The sequence below is a fragment of the Ascidiella aspersa genome, chromosome 9 (genome assembly GCF_963924565.1).
Source record: "Ascidiella aspersa chromosome 9, kaAscAspe10.2, whole genome shotgun sequence".
Lineage (NCBI taxonomy): Eukaryota > Metazoa > Chordata > Ascidiacea > Phlebobranchia > Ascidiidae > Ascidiella > Ascidiella aspersa.
In genome coordinates this window covers 25,684,528-25,704,563 of record NC_139455.1, presented here as the reverse complement: position 1 = coordinate 25,704,563, position 20,036 = coordinate 25,684,528, and the positions used below count along the sequence as shown (strand labels likewise).

General features: G+C 38.3%; 1 protein-coding gene across 1 annotated transcript; it reads left to right on the top strand.

The window, feature by feature from the left end:
- The first annotated feature begins 792 nt into the window (after window positions 1-792).
- LOC146134654 (protein Wnt-9a-like) lies at window positions 793-19,434 on the top strand. Its single transcript, XM_083396772.1, has 7 exons — window positions 793-1,222; window positions 9,462-9,631; window positions 10,023-10,775; window positions 14,423-14,573; window positions 15,159-15,276; window positions 17,499-17,639; window positions 18,156-19,434. The coding sequence occupies exons 1-7, from the start codon at window positions 1,146-1,148 to the stop codon at window positions 18,597-18,599; spliced, it is 1,854 nt and encodes a 617-aa protein (XP_083252898.1). The 5' UTR covers window positions 793-1,145; the 3' UTR covers window positions 18,600-19,434.
- The last annotated feature ends 602 nt before the right edge of the window (window positions 19,435-20,036 follow it).

Sequence of the window (20,036 nt, the reverse complement as noted above, 5' to 3'; positions counted from 1 at the left end):
TTCGCTCATGGCTAGTCAAGTCTGTTTAAGTCAAACACTGTTGTCGTTTAGTTCGGGAGTATCAACGGAGAGAGCATTGCAAGTTTGTACATTTTTTTGCTTGTTAGCTTACGACCCCTTTGGCCTGTCAAAGTCATACGCTGTTCATGCTTTGGTGGTTTAGTGTTTGGAATATGAGACTCAAGAGTTCACGCCAAGTTTGTCCGCTGATACTCGGTCAAATATGCTTTGGCTTCGGAGTCTGCTAAAGTCATAGAGAAGTGATAAGCACAGGAAGACATATCGATTAATGAGTATTTAGCTTCGCCCAACTTCCATCCAGACGTAGACTCGAATTGAGGTGAGGTGATATAAAAAAGAATACGGTGCGTAAAATTTTGCAGTTGCTTACAGTCCCATTTACTCAGGTTTCAGGTTCCCCGGATATTTGTGGTGTGTTTATACCTAAAGATCTGTTTTTAACCGCTGTAAGTTTTCGGTTGCTTCAAATATTTAGTTTTTACAAACACTGCAGTTCGTCTTAGGAGAGGAGGTTTAATCAAAGGGTGTTTGTTTTTATTGTTTTTTTACTGGCTTTGTACAACATAAGCTCTCATAACTTTAATGTTAATTCTAGGCGTCATAATTTTTATTGCGTTTTTTCATGTGAGTTTGAGTTTTATACTTTTAACTTGTTTTTAAGTTCCGGCTTCATACGCAAACAAGACGATTATTGTGCGCTGCATAAACATTAGCGATGGGCGGCGTGTTCATGTTTTAGCCATTTTAACCTTATATATCGTTTCAGGCTCTCTCTATAAACATAAAGGTTAATTTCAGTCAACTTTCCCTGTGATCTGTGCGTCGCAACGTCCCTACGTCATCACGCCAAGAAGTTTATTTCTGTCGCGTGTGAAAGAGACTCGCCGCCCAAAAGTGGAAGCAATACTCGGCCCTATTGCCAGCGCACTAGTGACGTAACAAAGCAACCGCGAGAAGCGGACAGCTGACTTTGCTGCGAACAATTTGAACCAAAAAAAAACGATACAAAATTTGCACCGGAAAGACTTGTTTCGGTTCGAAGAAAATTGTGAAAGTGAACTGTGAAAAGGATTTAAGCAAGCTTTTGTGAAGTTTGTTGGACACAAGTTTTGATCAAAGGAGTTATGCGAGGATCATTCAAGATGTTCCTAAAGATCCTTGTGGCTAACTTGCTTCTATCCACCTGCGACGCCTACTTTGGGTGAGTTATGCAAATTATCGCCATTTTTTGTCTTACCCAAAAAAACAGAAAAATGCTTAAAAAAGACTTTAAATTAATCGCGTTTCTGGTATGTCACAAACTTACAAAAGTCGAATATTTTTTTAAATCGCTCCGCCTTTCTTAGTTTTAAACCGTCCCAGACTCATACATAATGTGCAAACTAAATCTTTAGAATTATTTTTTTTATCAGTCTGGATTTAACTCTATAAAACCTATAGTGTGATGACAAACTAACTTCCACAAGAGATCTAAAAATGCTAATATTGAAATTAAAAATTCGAGCACAATGTTTGGGAGGACTTAGTAAGACAGAAAAATGTTAAACCTTTTAATTAAGATATAAAAATTAGTTAAGATTTTCTAGAACGTTCAAGCAATATAAACCTACTAGTTTCTATATAGGTTTTGTTGTTATTACTTTGTCTTAAAATTCGTACAAATTATATACGAACGTTGCCGTCACAACATTTTACAACGTAGCCCCGAAGCATATATCTTTCTCATAAATCAAAAAACCTCACAGTAGGCTATTCTGCTTTCATTCAACATTGAAAAATATTCCGATGCGAAGGGTTCTATCGAACGATTGATTTCCCGTTTTCTCAAATATCGCGCCTAAAACGTAAACAGTCGATTATTATGGAACTCGAAATTGTGAGAAAAATCCATTTTAAGAATCGAGATCCTGGGGTTTTCGAGACAGCGAAATTGCCCGGGCTCCCAATTTAATGAGGAATTGGTCCGTGAAATGATGTTTTGGGGGGTTAGTTTAAGGGGGGTGGAGGGGTGTTTGGCCCAGTCGGCCTAAAGAGGTTGGCCCCTGTCTTGACCCCGATTTGACTCCACAACGGGGTCAATTCAAGGGGGTAAGCCAACTGGAAACTATTGGGATGGAAAATGACCACCCGGGGTAATTTTCATCAAAGTTAAAAATTCTAACTTATAAATTCACGTGTAAATTTACAAGTCGTACCACACACTTAGCCCTGGATTCGATGACGGCCTCTTGCAAACAGAACTTTGTAAAAAGTTTTTATTTCCAACTTTATTCCTTGAAGAGTGTATGGATTGATTTTTTGTTCAAGCAAAATTAAGATCTCCACTGTTTAAAACAGCCTAATATGCGATTTAAAAAAGCAGAACTGTGACCTTAATCATTAGTATATTTTGCGAATGTACCTGCAGATAACCTTAATGAGTCTTTGAAATTAGCCAAACCCAAATTCGTGTTTGAATATAGGATTTAAAAAAGAACACACCTGTAACCGCAATTAATTCACTTAAAAAATCAGCGGGGCGTTTTTTGCTGGAGACCAGTCAAAAGCTAGGGTCCCGGTCAGTTATCTCGCCATAAATCCACGCTAATCTCGGCGTTTGTGGAGGCATTGTGACGTAACAGTGCCGCGTTGTCGGCGACTCGCGGCGCCATTGTGTTTTGCTCGCGCGAGCCAATGCAAGTTGTACAGGTGCAATACTCCAGCAGCGCGCATTGTGTCCCGTGTTGTTTAAACGGAATGGTACCTGAAGAGAAGTTGGTTTGTTGCTGCTCTTAGGCCAGGAATGCATTGAACACGAAACAGCGGAGTCTGGTTTTCAACTTTTTGGTGCAATTCTAAACACTTAGCGCGCGACACTTTTGACCCGAAGCTAATCAATAATAAAACGTGATGGTGTCAGACATTTTGGGCAGAGTCTTTGTGCAGTTGTTAATTTGTTGACTAGTTTTAACTTACCTTTGGGATTTCTTTTGAATTCTTTGAGCAAGTGTATTCGTAGAACAACGTAGCCTCGCCTGGAAATATGACAATAAACATATGATTTTGCGGATCAAGTGATATTATAGTTTTCTTACACGTTATTCTGATGTAAACACCACAATATTTATTTCATTCGTGACACATATGGTCTTCTCTGTATGTATATCACAACTGTAAAATATGATTAAGTACTGCGCTTTTAAAAGTGAATATTTGCTTTTTAAATCTGCAAACATAAACTGGGCGTCAAAGTAACGACTTTGCAGGAAAAACAACACGTAACGCAATACTTTTAAGGTCTGTTTGGAACGCAAAACACCCCTAAAAAGGGAGGCAAAAATATTTTTTACATAAGTATGAACATAACCATAAAAAAATCGGTAAACAAATTAATACTTATTACATTTAAATATAGAACAGCCGGCGTGGGCAACAACCGTTAAACATGTTAAGGAAAACCGGTTTGTCAAATATCAATTTTATCGCTTTTTTTGCCATTTAGCTCCAAACAATTCGAGGGTCTTAAAAATCTGTCAAAATAATACCCGGGCGATTTCCTGCTACCATTTCCCTCAAGAAACGGTTATTTGGTCGCCAGCCCATCAACTCATCCCCGCCCCGTTGAATGGAAATCGAGTTGAGTTACTGTCTTCACCCTAAACACGCCTCGTCATTATATCAACGCATTAACGCATTGAAATCACGGGAAAGCTCAAAAACCCGGGACCTCAGGCCCAATCATCTCTCTGTGGCGAGAAACTCATTGTGTTAATCCCCACTGGCGGCATTTCGTCTTTGTTGGTTCCCGCCGGCGCGATTATCCCTTGTTATTTGCGCCCCAGTCTTTGTTAATCGCTTGTTTACAGGTTGTTAAGTTGTAGCTTCTTGCCCGGGAATGTTGTGAATGGCGATGTTGTTACTGTCAACTTAGGGTTTCATCAATGGTGACTGTATTACTACTGGGGCTTGGTAAACTGGGGTGACGTGGTTATCAGGCGATTCTAAATGTGGCAGGAAAATCGCTACTGTTACGCCTACTGTTTCTACGAAGACGTAAAATTACTATCAAATCCAAACAGAGTAAGGTTAAGATGTGTCAATGTCTTTAATAACTTTGTCAGATATATAACGGAGTTTTATATTCAAAAATATGCGTTTAGTAACAGAAAAAAACTAACTTGCCATTTTAATGTCCGAATTTTTAAACGTTTACCAAAGTTTTGACTAATTAATGTGCTCTAAAATTCTTCATTGTTTTATTTCCCAAACGTTATTAGGCAAAGGTTTTTCTTTAAAACAATTTAAGGTTAATTTTTGCGCAAAACTTGGATTCGCAATGGTTTTGTTAAGCTGTTATACCGCAATCCGTGTTTAATTTGGTCTCTTCATCACAAACTTAGACTATAGCATTAAAGAACTGTGGGAATTTACGCACTGAGGTTGTTCAGTAAAACGTTCGATCAAGGCAATCACTACAGTCCACTCAAGTAAAGTAGAAGGCTAAAAATAAAACTTCACACCAATCTAAAAACACGAACATCTATATTTGGGTCCATTAGGATATTTTCGTAGCATTTCCACAAAGTTTTCCATCAAATCACTACAAGTCCTGGGTCAACACTCGAAATGACGTCCAAGTGTAATACGCTAGGGACAGTGGTTCTCAGCCTTTGATAGCTTTTCATGGGCTCTTAAATATTATTCCACCCTGACTGGCCCGCGTATGTATTTTGCGTGGTCGAACGATCCGTTGAACGATATTTCGATACTCGAGATTACTCTGTATGGTCGTAATTGTGAATTTAACTTAAATCCTTCGCAAACAACAACAGTTAAACAACAGCGTCACATGTCCAGTCCTATATATTTCTCGTTGTTAAATTCCTCAGTTAGTAAAAATGGCAAAATGGATCAAGAAAGAGTTACCTGCTGACCTAATGAGGCTGTACATAAAAGAGTGCATTACTGTAGTCTATATGGATGTAATTGTGTATTCAACTAATATACCTAGCAATATAATGCTAATGTTTAACCTACAGCGTAAGATGTCCAGTTCTTATATTTCGCATGGGTTGGTGGGAGACATCCGCTGCACAATGTTTCGATACTCGAATCGCCAAGTGTTGAGTTGATATTTGCACAGGTTCGCCACATCCCAGTCGAGTGGGGAGCGTTGTGTAGGAGTTGGGTCGAAGATGGGACTCGAGAGAAGGCCGCCTTTTAAGTACAGCATGTCGTGCTAGAAGCTACTTATCGAAAGTTATTCGTCCCCTCTTGTAAATCGCTAGGGCTGGCGAAAAATTGGGAGCGCATAAAATCATTTTGTGTCATTCATCACTTTTATCACTTTTTGAAATCTATTTTAGTTGTTTGCAAGTTTTACTGATTCATATTTTTAAACCAAATTTATATTTTTCAAACCAAAATTCACGTTTTTCATACCAAAATCACCTAAAAAATTTATCTTTCTTAAAACTGTCCGGGAAGGGTTTTTGGTGGGTTTCGTTTTCATAAAATTTCAAAATCGTTTTTAGCTGTATGCTCGTTGCGAGTTTGCCTGATCAAAAAAAAATTGCTGGTTCTTTCCATTTCAGGATTATAATTTTATCCATTTTATAACCCTTATGAAATGAACCAAGCTTCTATAAACTACAGCTCTTCCGAAAACAACAACAACAAAACAGAATAAACAATGTGGTTAATCAGAAACACAACACCGCAATTTGCAAACCAGGGGTTATAGGTCTTCAACCCAATCCAAACTGAAACAACACACTACTTCTTTACAAGGGGCAATGCCAATTTACGGGGGAGACAAAACGAGTCGCAATTGGACTCCATTAACAGACGAACGATTTCTAGACAACCCAAAACACGGGCAATTGGGCCGCGATATTCCCACGAAAAGCTATTGAGGTTGTAATGGTGTGTAAGGGATGAATCTTTAACCTTTTTCAACACGTAATCTACAGAAAAATCGGCCGTGAGAAATAAAGGACTTACAAGTGACGCAAATAGCTGGTTTCTCACTGGATAACAAACTGAGTGTAAAGGACTTGTTGCTGCCAGGATATGGCTTGAGGCCGCGATCTTTTCACGCGAATGTTTTCTATAAATGTGCAAAGTCCCGTGTCTAGGAAGATGTTAATCGCCCGTATGTCTCACAAGGATCGTACCTCAAGTTGAATGTGGGCGGAAATGTAAAAGGAAGTCTTGTAGTCCTTAGGAAGCCACTCAATTGAAATAAACTAAAGTGGCATTAAAGGGATTTCCAGCAAACTCTGTCGACACAAAACGGGATTTTGTCGGCAGGATTTCGCCATTGTGATTCACAATTACCAGCAGAAAACGTCACAAAAGCATACGCCCGCGCAATTTTTCATCGGTCCAATGACGCACTTGCTAAATGGCATTAAGCCCACCTCACGAAATTCACCCCCAGAAAGCCACTTGCCCCCCTGGGTAAGAATAGTTGACTTTGTGGCTTTCCAAGTGAACGCACAACCATTCTAGCTCCAGATTTGGTCAGAGACTCCCAGACGATAAACACGGCTTGGTTTACGTTTCGTGATCCATTTTCATTCCAGTCACTTCGCTTTTTGCCGAAGCCAGTTTCTCTTTGGCTCTTTGGGATAAAACCAGTAAATAAAGGCAAGGTAACGCTATACGTCGGTTACAGTTAATTGCAAGGCTCCTGCAGGTTTGGCTTTTATTTTGCTTGAAGCTTGCCCAAGCTGAGCAGCTGAAAATGTCTGATTTGGACAACACACAGTGATATCAAAATACCTAGTTTGTTTACGTTAGGAGAACCAAGTATTTACAGCAGTGGTTCTTAACCTTTTTAGTCTTGTTATGCCTAAGAAATATTTAATGAATTCTAATTAGACTTTATGTAAAAGAAGTAATAAAATAAATCAATAAGGAAATAAACAACATTAGAAGTATAATTTGCGAATAAAAATACAAAATTTAAACAAATGGAAGGCTGGATACTTTTTTTTTGCTTTTCAATTGCAAAAGGTATCATATCAATGTCAAAATTACCCCTATAAAATTGCAAAATTACCTTTTTTAGGGGTTATTAATTACCCATAGGTTAATCCCAATTGGTAAAGCCCTTAGTTTTACCATTTTTAAAAAACCAAAAAATTATATATTCAGTGACAATCCAGCATTGTTTGGTTTTGTTACGTAATAAGTTAAATCAAACCAGCAAGGTCTCGGCAGATCTCCCGTTAAGGGGCACTTAAACATGTCCCTGGCAAGTGGAGATTTAGAGAGAGCCATTAGCTCCGCCCACCACAAATAAAACGAAATCCTTTCGCCATTATTGAACCCGAATTCCTTTCCAGTGACGGCTTCGACTTACGGTTGGCTAGACTGGTATTACGATAACGGTTCGGGAACATTTCCTTTTTTAAATTGAAAAAGGGGAACATACTTTTATAAATATGTGTCAGTTTTAAAGTAACTATTAACTATTTTTGGGAAAGTTTAGTTTTTTGGGCAAGGTTAAAATTGAAAAAAGTTTGCAAATTAATAGACTGATTACGATAACGATTCGGAACATTTCGCAAAAATACGACAAACTCGTTCATAAATATGTGTCAGTTTTACTAGTTTTACGAAAATTTTACTATTTAGTGTTAAGTTTTGATTTTGGGGCAAAATATAATTAGGAAAAAGGTTCGGAATTAAAAGGCAGAAAATTCTCATAAAATAAAAGTTTCGGCCCGTTAAAAGTAAAGTGTACAGACATTTCATAAGGAAATTTAACAGTAAATTGATGTAAATAAGGACATGATAGCTGGTTTATTAACTTTTGATCTGTCCAAGTATTCTAATTTCACACCCACGGACGATTAGCCCTTTGCGACTTCGCTAAATGAGAAATTCACTAAAAAGTTTGCCCACGTTCCTTATATTGCAAACCAAGTGTCGAACCGGACACAAAGTGGCCTAAAAAAGCACCGGAGCTCTTCCTAGATACGGACCATTACACGCCGCGCACTACTTTCTCTCGCCCGATATGTTAATTGCGCCTTTTCGACAGGATTGCCGCTCTACTGACTTGGAAAATAAGCAGAGAGCAAAACTCCGTTTTCTCTCTTGCAAAGAAGCAAGTGTTTTTTCTTTTTTTTTGCGAGCAAATGGTAAATGATAAATGCTGCCTTTGTAATTTGACTCTAGGGTTGCGACCTTCTGATTGAAGTTTGTTAGTTGACAGAAACACCCATTAGCATCTTGTAGCTGCTGGTGTTCCCTCAAAACATCCAGAAACCTCGCCGAAATGTGTTCTAGCACACTTTGATCCAACCACGACCCAGTTTGAAAACTCAGCAAATTGGAAAATTTTCTCCAAACAAAATATTTTTTATGTTTAATAAAGACACCGAAAGCAAAGATATGAAACTTTTTTTATCACTTGAAATTTGGCCATCCAACACACGAAGAAAACACGCGAAAATGTGATCGAATTGTTTGACAAACTTTTATCAGCCTTGTTTTCTTCTGTACTGTGCAAATTGGGTGTTTAAGACCTTTAGCAATAAAGAGGTTTAAAAACTAACCATTGAGCACCCTAACATAACACACTCTAATGTGAAATCGCCGCTTAATCCAATTCCCAACTCAAAGAATCTTATCTCAAACTTTCATCGAAGGTTTTTAGACAGGAGTCAAACTAGCCGAGATTTTGGCCATTGTTTACGTCATCAATGGGCGACAATGGACGCCGAAAGGGGGTCGGGAAAGTAGGGGAGGGTGAGAAGATGCAATGCGACCCTTGGGTGTTTGATTGGCAACAATACTTGTCGTGGGAAGGGGCTGGGGTTTGGGTAAATTGGGGCGACGCCATTTTGTTTGGCACATTGTGGTGTGAAATGCGGTGGGAGAATTGATCGATTTTAAAGTGATATGGTGGTTTTTTTCAGGTGGGATAAACAGATAATGTGGTTTATTTAGGTGGTTGAGCTGCTTTACAATGTGCGACCAATACCTCAATAATATAACGGTTGAGAAGTTTTTTGTTATTGTTTTAGTTAAGTAACCTTTTCCAATTGTCACTATTCCAAGCTTTAGTATAAAATACTGGTAAAAGATTTGTTTGGTTTAACGCGATTTATTGGGTCTTTTTCCGGTTGGAGAAACAAGAGGTTGGGTATATTTAAAAAGTTCAATTTGCAATGTGTCACAAATGCTTCAATAATACAAAGCTTGCAGGTTTAATTGTGGTATAATGTGCGGCCTAGATGAATCAGGATTCAGACCGCTACTGATTTGCAAAATATTCTCCGATCACTTTTTAGGTCATTCAAAAGAACCCAGCAACAACCCCTACCTATACTCTACCTACTGTCTCTTACTTTAGCTAATTGGTGGACAAACAAAAACATTTTGCGGGCAATAACTCAATGTCCCGATGTTTTATGGAACTTTACAAATATCCCTTCTACTTGTAGACTGACAGCCAAAGGCCAGCTCCCAGATGTGTGGCTTCTCTCCTCCAGTCTTGCATCCTCATCATTAGAAGACTCAGATTCCTGGAACCAAGATGCTGAAATTCCACAAAGATCAAAGGAATACAAACCAGTGTTCCTGAGGCCGATGTCACAGGCGCCCAAAGAAACAGGTAAGATGCTTAGATTTATATTTCATTAATTCGATTTGATTTTTTATGGCAAAGTAGAAGTAATAATTGTAGCACAGGGACCACGAAAATACAAAACGTTCACCTATATTCAAATTCCTTAAATCCTGGTCCATTTTGACACCAGATAATTTGCGCGAAAACAGCTAAGAATTTTTTCGTTAAATTTGATTAAAAGATCTGACCTAAAGATCCGTGATAATTAGTTTAAAAAAAAACAATCTTAATATGCTTAAGTTACTCCAAATACCGCCATATCGTGCTTCTAGATGTTAATAATTCACTGCAATTAATAAAAACAAACAAACCAAAGCGTAATTAACAACAAACAAATCCAAAAGCCAACTTCTGACCAACTGTCAATTCCACACAGGTTCAAAAGAAACTGGAAAACGAGATTTACCGAGTTCTTACGACCGAAGGAGACAAGCTAGTAGTAGAAGTACATCAAATTCTTTACCATACTACAGACCAGGGGGTGTTCCGGCCCAAAGGGAAGTCCCCGGTTCCTCGGGAACCCACACGCACAGACCCCGAGACACACAACAAGCTTCGATATACAGAAGGCGTCCTGCTTTAAGCGAAGAAGCTCGTTTTAACTTAACAAGGCATCTTGGTCGCATCTTCCGAAGGTCACAGGCTCGAATCCGCAACGAGCGAGAGAGCGGTAAAAAGCGTGATTTAAACGCTCTATACCCAAATCCCTCCTCCTACATGATTGCGTCATCATTCCCAAACTCACAGGTGCCCTCTAGCGTCAACCATCGAGGCCTAGCGTGGAACCGGAACCGGACACAGGCCCGGAACCACCAGGCATCGAATTTCGAGCCGTTCTTGGGCCTGGATGACCCAGATTTTGTGTCAAGATCAGATTTCATGAGCTCAAAGTTCGGGAACCTGACTCCTCTTGTTGTTCCTGATCGCATTGAGAAGGGATCAGCAAGGAAGTTGTGTGATGGATTCAAGCTCACTTCCAGCCAGAGGAGGAAGTGCAAAAGGGACTCGGGACTTCCCCAGGTCCTTAAACAGGCCACCCACATGGCGGCAGCAGAGTGCCAGTACCAGTTCCGCTTCGAGAGATGGAATTGCTCGCTAGGGTCGGCCAGGATTAAGCTGCTTTATAAAGGTGGGTGGGAAAAAATAACTTTCGAATAGTTTAATACTATTTGAGTTTTATTATTTGTGTTACGCAGCAGAACTAATACAAACTGGGAACTTCCGAGAGAGAAATTTAACTGCTTTAAGTATATTTGCGAAAAAGTTTATTACATTAGAAAAGGGAAAACATAATTCGCTACCATAGCAGAACGAAAACGTTTATTCTGAAAACTGATCACTTGATAACAAAATAGGGAAAGAAATAGCCAATTGTTATAATTTTACACAAACATGCTTGATTAGGTTTAAGTAAGCATTCTCCATTTATTCTATTTTTCACACGATTCCTTCCAGTTTGTTTTCTTAAATAATAACCAAGTTTAAACTTGTGTTCTGTGCCTTGCGTTGCTACCGTAAAAACCCAATCATAAACCAAAAGGAATTTGGTTGCACCAAACACAAGGACATATCAACACCCTAAAAAACTCTCTGTGGTCAACAATTAAACTGAGCAGGCTAGCGACATCAAGGTTACAAAAACACCGACCTTTCACTTTGACCTGTTAAAAGTCATCACTAGAAGGTAACTGACGTTATATGAAGCCACAGAACTTTCAAAGACCGTGTTTTAGTGGTCGATGCTGTCACAGAATTGAGGAAACGATAAAAACTAATTGCAAGTCGTTCACGTGTCATCCGAGCAATTATTACGCAAATCAATTTGTGGGGAAACAGCTTGAAAGTCAAGCTCAATTGTTTATTTGCACTTTAACCAGGTGCATCAATGTATAACCAAGCTCAAACACTGCCCGTTTTAAATTTGTATTTTTAAAAAAGGTTGGCAAGTACAACCACCCTGTGCCTTATTTTAAACAACAAATCGTTTTACTTAATCCACACCATCCATTTAATAACTGAAAACATTGTGCTATCTACCTATCCCTTTCCAGTGTAGTTCGTGTAAATATTAAGTGGTAATTCTATTGCAAGTGTACACTAACTTAACTGTTCTTTCATTAATGTGCCATCAGCTAAACAAAGTGTTACAAACATCTAATTGGAACTTTACAGTTAGGTCGACACAAAATTAAGGATGGGGTGACTCGTTGGCATTGCTTCAGCTATAAATTGGTTAAAACTATTTTTCGCACCTAGGCTATTTGCCCTTAAACCCCTACATAGCTAGCGTAAATATTTCTGCTTCAACAATCTCAATGCAACAAATCCGCAATTGGATGGACCACCCACATTACAATACCAAATTGGTCAAGGAGGTGTTTTGGACTGCGTCTATAGAATTCTTAAAACAGAGAACGACTTGGTAAGGGTGTGGGGTCAGTGGTATCCCCCATGGAACAATAGGGTTCGCGAATTCTTAAACATAGAACAACTATGGGTGAAGGGTTAGTCTTGGACCCCCAGCGTACATTAGGGTTAGGGTGACACTATAATGGTAGAATCTAGAAACCAGGCGACACTGTTTAGCGACAAATTGCACCACATTGTTGGTGCCTTTCTCACGACCGTACTTCATTAGGTCAATGTAAGAATAAAAGCAAATAAAAAAGGGTATACTCAGTTCAATTTTAGGTTTTTTTGGTTTTCTTTACTTAATTTAACTTCCTGTCCAGACTTACTGACGAGAGACGTTAGAATTTCATGAAATCCAGACAAAATTCCGTATACCTAAATATGTATAAGGCGTCAAATTATCCACGCTACGGTAAACAGAACAAAATACCCATGGCTTTCATATTTGAACCTTAATAGGTGAGTACATAGTGCGCCGGCCAAAAATCGTTACACGTCAGAAAACGTCACCAACTAGTTCCTTTGAAGGCCTAAATATGCAAACGTTTGCCTTTTAATGTAAGATGGCAGCTCTTTGAAGTAAGACCACCCACAATATTGAGGTAGGACCTGGAATTGTTGCACTGACATACAATGTTACATAACATGAACAAACGTCAGAGATGTTGTATAAAACGCAGCCAACAAACTGTTTAGGTGCCTTAAGGTTGCAATAGTTGTGTTTTATATGTTGTGCAAATCAAGGGGACCTACGTAACGACCGCTAGATGTGGTTTAGTCTACATTGTTGTGATAATAACCCCTATTGTAATGTGATAATAACCCCTTTAACCCATCACCCCCAATAACAGCGGGGGGTTAAAAGTTTTTCGGCTTTTACGTCACTAGAGTTTCAACCAATAGCAACCAGATCAATCTGGTTAATAGAGCAGAAAACCAGGGACATTAACACGATTTTTTGATCGAACAATCGCATGTAAAACTGATTGGTGACAATTTGCAATGAATATAAGAATACATGGAATTCGTGGAATTCGTGTGGTCAACCAACCATGTTTTTCAAAGCCCCAAAAAAGTAGGAAGCAGGAATCCTTGTAAAAGGGATTAAAAAGAATAAAATGTATTCAAAATGTTTACAAAATTCTACTACTTACAGTTGTCTGACTTTGATATTTCTTCAGCGTCTAACTACAACCTCCAACCAGTATGCTCCAATCGTTTATAGATTTCGGTTTATGTTTATTCTTCTGACTTGATTCTTCTAAAAATAAAATGGATAGTATAATTTTTTACTAAGGTACATTTTTTTGGGTAACTTTGTTTTAAAAGTCTGAGGTAAAATTGTTGGAGGTTGTAGAATACCGTAAAAAATATAAAGCCCAAACTGAAATTTCGGAAATGTTTAAATTAAAACTTGTTTGCTTGTTTAATGCAAATAATGACGTCATAAGGCATTGGATCAGATCGCGATACTTTTTTCCAAATATCGGGAATCGATATAAAAAAAAGTCAAGTATCGGTCATGACCTAGTTTAAATGTTTCTTTGAAGTTCCCAAGTTTGAGATTGAAAACCGCTAAAGAGGAAATTAAACCAATCGCGGTTTGATGACGACAATCCCTATTACGTCACAAACGTCGCGGTGGTCAGGTGGCGATTGTCGATGGCGGTTGTTTAATTGTGTTTCGCGTCAAGACAAAGGGACGCCGCGATAAATAGGAAGGATTAAAGTTGTCAAACAATCGGCGACCATGGAGCGATTAAGAGGTTTGCGAAGAACTTAACAACGTTGTGTGATTGCGGATCTTGAGAGAGATAATAAGAAAAAGCCCAGTAGTACTTTATGATGTTTTTTTTATTTACAAGATAATCTTGTATTTTATATTGAATTTTAAATTTATATAGAAATTTTGGGGCATAATGGTTGAAGGTTGTAGTAAGACGTAACAAGAATATCATTTTGAACGTTTCGAATAAGTCTTTATTAATTCAAAATGATACCTACTTCTATTTAGGCTTTGATATTCTTATTACCTATATGGAAATTGTTTTTAGTTTGACATTCTCTTTAGCACCCTGTATAATTCTAATATGAGCAATACACATTTGGCATATTTAGAACAAAATTAAGCTAAATTGATAAAATCTCTTTAAAAACGTGCATTATCGTTATATAGGGAAAGTCATGCATCTATTTCCTAATTTTTTGTCCTACTGCTCAGTACGTAATAGCAAGAGGACAACATTTAGGAAGGTTCCCAAACCACAGTGATGTATGTTTTAAATTTAAAGTTTTCTAAATCGCGCGATTCTCGATTTAGATTGCATTAATAATATTGATGTATATATTTTTTCGTTTATTCAGGCAACAAAGAGACTGCTTTCCTCTACTCGATTTCATCTGCCGGTCTCACGCATACGATCGCTAAATCTTGCGCGAGTGGATTCCTGGAGAGGTGCTCATGTGATGAGGGGTACAGGGGGAAGTCCCCTCAAGATAACTGGGTCTGGGGAGGGTGAGTTGTAATCTACTTTATACCAAAGGGTGTTAATGAGTCGGTTTCATATTGGTTTCAGTAAAATGTTTTAACTTTTTCGATAAATACCTTTTTTATTAGACATGATAAGAACGATAGCAAAGAGCGATCGAATCTCTGTTTTTTTTTTTAATTTGTTCACAAAAATGACTTTGCACTGCATATGTAGTCCAACCCACGCGTTGCCAGCATAAAGCTAACGGTGATCGAACATCCATACTCGGGGCAATACGTAAAAATAAAATGAGCATCTATATCTTTAATGGTGCTTTCATTAATATCAAAATTACATCGTCATTGGCCAATTTTTAGCTAATGTATACAGCGCAAGGTGTTATGTTACTATTTCGAAAACTGCGATTTAAAACAAGTACCTTTGACCTTTGTGTTGCAATTTAACATTTGATGAAATAACCTGGAAATTTTACGTTTCAAGTGTGGCGTATATTTTTAGCCTTGGGCTTTTTTTTGACCATTTTTTTCCTATTAACCGAGATTTACATTTAGTTTCGTTATAAATAATACTGTTATGTTTAAGTGCCAATAACACCATTATTCTTTCAGCTGTGGCGACAATGTTCGTTTCGCGGCCAACTTCGTTCGAAGGTTCCTAAGGTCACGTCAAGGTCACCGGGACACGAGGGCCAAGGTCGATAAGCACAACAGTGACGTAGGCATAAGGGTGAGTGGCTGTTTTTAAAAAAACCTTAAAATCCATTTTTAAGCTAGTTAAGAAAGGTGTGACGTTAACGTAATAGATTGATAGCACTACAGGGCTTGTCTAAAACAGCAGTTTATAGAAGTATGGCATGAATGTTTGGAAGTTAAACCTTAAAACAATTTTACCACTTAAACCAACACCTTGAAATGTACAACTTCCCTACTCCTCAAATCGCAAATGAATCGTTCAAAAGTTCTGAAAGACTATAGAAGGGGGCACCACTAATGAAAGCCACTGGTGTAGAAAATGATAAATAAATCGGAAGTAACATCCTATAGACAGAAAAATCAAGTATATATATCGCATGTAAGCTCTTTAGGGAGACACCATTGGTTGCATATCGATACCACTTTTACTAAGTAAACAACAGGTCATAACAGAATTTATGGTTTTCAATATTACTATAGAAACTTACAAAACGTTTAGAGAGCCTATGGAAAGGGGGTGATCACTCATAAAAATCACTGGTATAGCAAAGGAAAAAAACTCGGAAGTAACATCATATAGAGACAGAAAAAATCAAGTATATATATCGCATGTATAAAGCTCTTTAGGGAATCGCCGATGTTTACTTGTCGGTAGCACTCTTACTAAGCAAACAACAGGTCATAACAGGATTTATGGTTTTCATTATAAATATAGAAACCTACAAAACGTTTAGAGAGCCTACGTAGGGGTACTCATGAAAACACTGGTCAAAAAAAAGTAAAACAAATCGTAAGCAACAACCGTTTGTTGTCGACCTCATACTCGCATCCTTAACAGCCTATAGAGACAGAAAACATATCGCAAGAAAGCTCTTGAAAGAAACGTCGATGTTTACTTGTCGGTAGCACTCTTAGTAAGCAAACAATAGATCATAACAGACCGCATCTCGAGTGGAGAAGCAGCTACTTGTAACGATGACCAGTATGTGACCAGTGTAGTGGTTGTAGTAGTTGTATTCAGGCCACTGGATACAGGGGAATAAGCTGGTGTTTATTCAGGCTGAGGGGGCGGGACAGGTGAAAGTAGTTTGCTCTTGTGGAGCACGCGTCATTCAAGAGGTAAAACGGAAGAAGGTTATTTCGATATTTTTTCATCAGAGGGTTGTCATCCTTTACAGCGCTATTCAAACTTCTTGGAAATATTTAGCATCACACAATGTTAAGTATAGAAAAGAGAAATACCTAGAGCTGTATGGGCGCCGATATTATATATTGCAATATGCAATATATAATATCACAATATAAAACGAATAAAAAGAAAAGTGACTTAAAAATAATTAAATCAGTCGATATGAACAATACAGAAATATCAATGGAGGGAATAAGTATCAAAGCCCATACTGAAGTATAGAAAGCATTTTGAACGTTTCAAATAAGTCTATATATTTTTCTAAACAAAATTGCTGGAAAAGCAAAAAACTCCGAGGTAAAAATTCAACCAGAAGCAATACGAAACGTCCCAAGTATGCGTCGTACATTAAAAGTATGCGCCATTAGCTGTTGGTAGATCCGCGGGCTTACAAACTAAACCCTTCGATGGTTGGCTGCTGGAATTGTTTGGACGCGCAATCCCGGGCTTAACCGGGGGAGACACGGGGCCTGCGCAGGGGGGACAATTGATGACGTAACACTAGGGCGACGCGATGAACAATGGGCGGGCTTTAAATTGGAAGGAAGTTTTTTCTCAGCAAGATTTGAGAGCGTTTTCATCGACAAAAAAGGTTGAAAATCAAGTGTGTGACTCTTACAATAATGTAATGGTAGAAAAAACAGCTGTATACCTTTATTATACGCAGGATAAGCGGCTTGTTTGAAAGTTGAATTTGACTTCCATCCATGATACACCCCACAATATATATCGGTGTTGAAAGAGAAACGACTGTTAGGTTGTGGCTTCGTAAGCTTACGCTGCCTTTCATTAGATTCGTAGAACCCATTTTATTTTGCTCGAAGGATTTTTATAGTGTGGATTCTTGCGTGCCATAAAAGGGGTCATTCTTACAGGAAAAATTGAGCCAATAACGTATTTTCTGTTTTTACGCAAAATTATTTTCAACATCTCGCAAAAGTGTGCAGTCAAACTTAAATATATAACATATTTCAGTGCTTCGGCCATGTTAACGGCTATATTTGGTTTCTTCTTTGGACACAATTACAAATAACCTATAGATCAAACTTGAACCGCCTTATTTTCAGGTTGTGAAGTCGAACGTGCTAAAGTCGTGCAAGTGCCACGGTGTGTCGGGATCTTGTACAACTAAAACCTGTTGGAACAAGCTTGCTCCGTTCGATCTGATCGGGAAAAAACTAAAGCGGGCTTACGACAAGGCGGTCAAGGTGAGGGGAACTTTTTGCAAGCGTAACTAGGACCAAAAGTGCACCGAAAGCCTTCAATAGATCAACTGATATTAGTTGATCTAGTTAGAATGTAGTACAAGCAAGCAAGGCGAAAAAGCAGCCAACCTCATGGAGGTTCGAACTCACGACCTCGGTCATAGCGGGACTGTCGCTCTACCAACTGAGCTACACAGGCTCAGGGGGAGCAAGTCGAGAAACAACCATAGCACCGTTGTCTGCTGCTTCCTGTTCAAAAACTAGCCTGCAGTGAGGTTCGAACCCATGACCTCGGTCATACAGGGACCACCGCTCTACTAACTGAGCTATGCAGGTTTGAAGATCGAAAAACAAACATAGTATGTTAAATTTTTTGGCCTCAAGTTTAGAATTCAAGTATTCTAATAATTTGTCCTCTTAAGACTAAAAACGCTACACTTTAACCAGTACAATGGTCATTTTCCCGAAATGCAATTCACTTATGCTTTTTGTCTTCTCAATATCAACCTTAATTTTAAGGTTGGCGGCGACAACGCACATGGAAGTTCAAAGCTGGTCTTGGCGCGTTCCCAAAAGCGGCGCCAACTGAACCGCTCACCCCCGGCCCAATCGGCCCAGCAGGGGCCAGGGGGGTCAAGGCACCTTAACAGCCGGCCCCCATCGTTCCACAACCTTCGCCCGGGCGCCGCGGCCAAACGCAGCACCTCGCACGGTAGCCCAAAGAACAAGGAGATGGTTTACCTGGAGAATTCTCCGAGTTACTGCGAAGGCAGCAAACTTTCCGCTGGAACTCGAGGTCGAATTTGCGGCAAGAAGAAGAACTGCGCTTCTCTGTGTTGTGGTCGTGGTCACACAACTCACTTACGCATAGTCCGTCGCACCTGCAACTGCCAGGTCCAGTGGTGCTGCCACGTTCAGTGTGACGTATGCACGCAACGCAAGGAGATACACACGTGCAAGTGACGTCATTCGTGATGACGTAAGAGCTCCTGATGGCATTGAAGGTGTACGAGCGTTGGAGGAAGTGGATAGGTGGATTGTTGAAGGGGAAAGCGCTTGGCACCGAATAAACTGTGACGAGCGTTTGTGTGAGATTGTAACGCGTTTTACCTTTTGTTATTTTATTACTTCACACACCTTACAGTCTTCAAAGGCTAACTAGAGGCCAATTTTTCCAATTTCTTTTAAAATTTTAATAAAAAATTCTTAAATCTTTAATAGAATGCTCATAAAAGCAGAAACCCAAAATATTTCAGGAAATCTTAAAAATATAAAAGTCAGAACATTTTATAAAATATTCAAAGGTATAAAAAACGAAACACTCTTCAATCTTTACTTCAATCTGCTTCAAAATATCTCAATGTTCTTCACAAGAAAAAATATGCTCGCAAGATGAAATTCTGGAACATTTAAACATTTCGCCATTTTCTTCGAAAATCGTAAAAAAAAATCCAAAATGTTTGAGACAATCTTAATAAAAAGTAAAAACCCAGAATATTTAATGAAATATTAAGTGCATAAAGTCGAAACTTTTAAAAAAATTTTTTTAAAAAGATATAAAACGGGAATATCTGATAAATCGACTTATTTTTTTTTATCTTTCCCAATATTTAGCCAATAACACAACACCATAATAAAACAATTCAAAGACCGTACTCTCTTCAATTTAAATTTAAAACTGTTTTAAAATCTTTAAATGTTCTTCACGAGAAACAACGTAAAATGCAAATTGCTCGCAAGATAGATTTTCTGGAACTTTACATTTGTCCTTTGTGCTACACTTTTTGCATTAAATTTTATAAATATTTCTTTGCATTAAATTTTATAATGCTTTTTGCATTGGATTTTATAGTTTTTTTGGATTGCATTTCAAAATTTTTTTTTGCATTGCATTTCATAAAATTTTTTTCATTGGTTTTATATTTTTTTTGGCTTTGGATTTTATAATTGATTTTAAAAGTATGAAATGCTTTCCCGTACACTTAGTAATAAAAAAATAAGCCTAAAGTGCTTTGAGTGCAAATCCTACGGATATAGCTGCGCTGCAATTTATCACTATTAAACTTTTGAAACGCAGTAAAATGTTCCAAAGCTGCTTAAACACGCATCCTGACACAATATTTGTTTTTTTATGTTGTCACGTCGTTACCTTTTTATACGATTTTATTTATTTCTTCACTAATCTCTCGCGTATACGATTATTCTTCAGCGCTTTTTTGTCAGTTTCCTGATATTTTGTCTCGTGTTCGTTTTGTAAATAAATGATATACGTAGCGCCAAAAAGGACAATTGTACGATGGAGTGCACTATGTAGCCATATTAAATGTAAATTCAAGTGGGAACAGATCTTACAAGTTTTACCTAACCGCCTTGGGGCGAAATTTACCAAATTAACTACGA

Coding starts and splice junctions, on each gene's coding strand:
- LOC146134654 (XM_083396772.1), top strand. CDS start 1,146: ATGCGAGGATCATTCAAGATGTTCCTAAAGATCCTTGTGGCTAACTTG. Junction 1,223..9,461: donor ACCTGCGACGCCTACTTTGG/GTGAGTTATGCA, acceptor TTCTACTTGTAG/ACTGACAGCCAAAGGCCAGC. Junction 17,640..18,155: donor CTTACGACAAGGCGGTCAAG/GTGAGGGGAACT, acceptor CTTAATTTTAAG/GTTGGCGGCGACAACGCACA.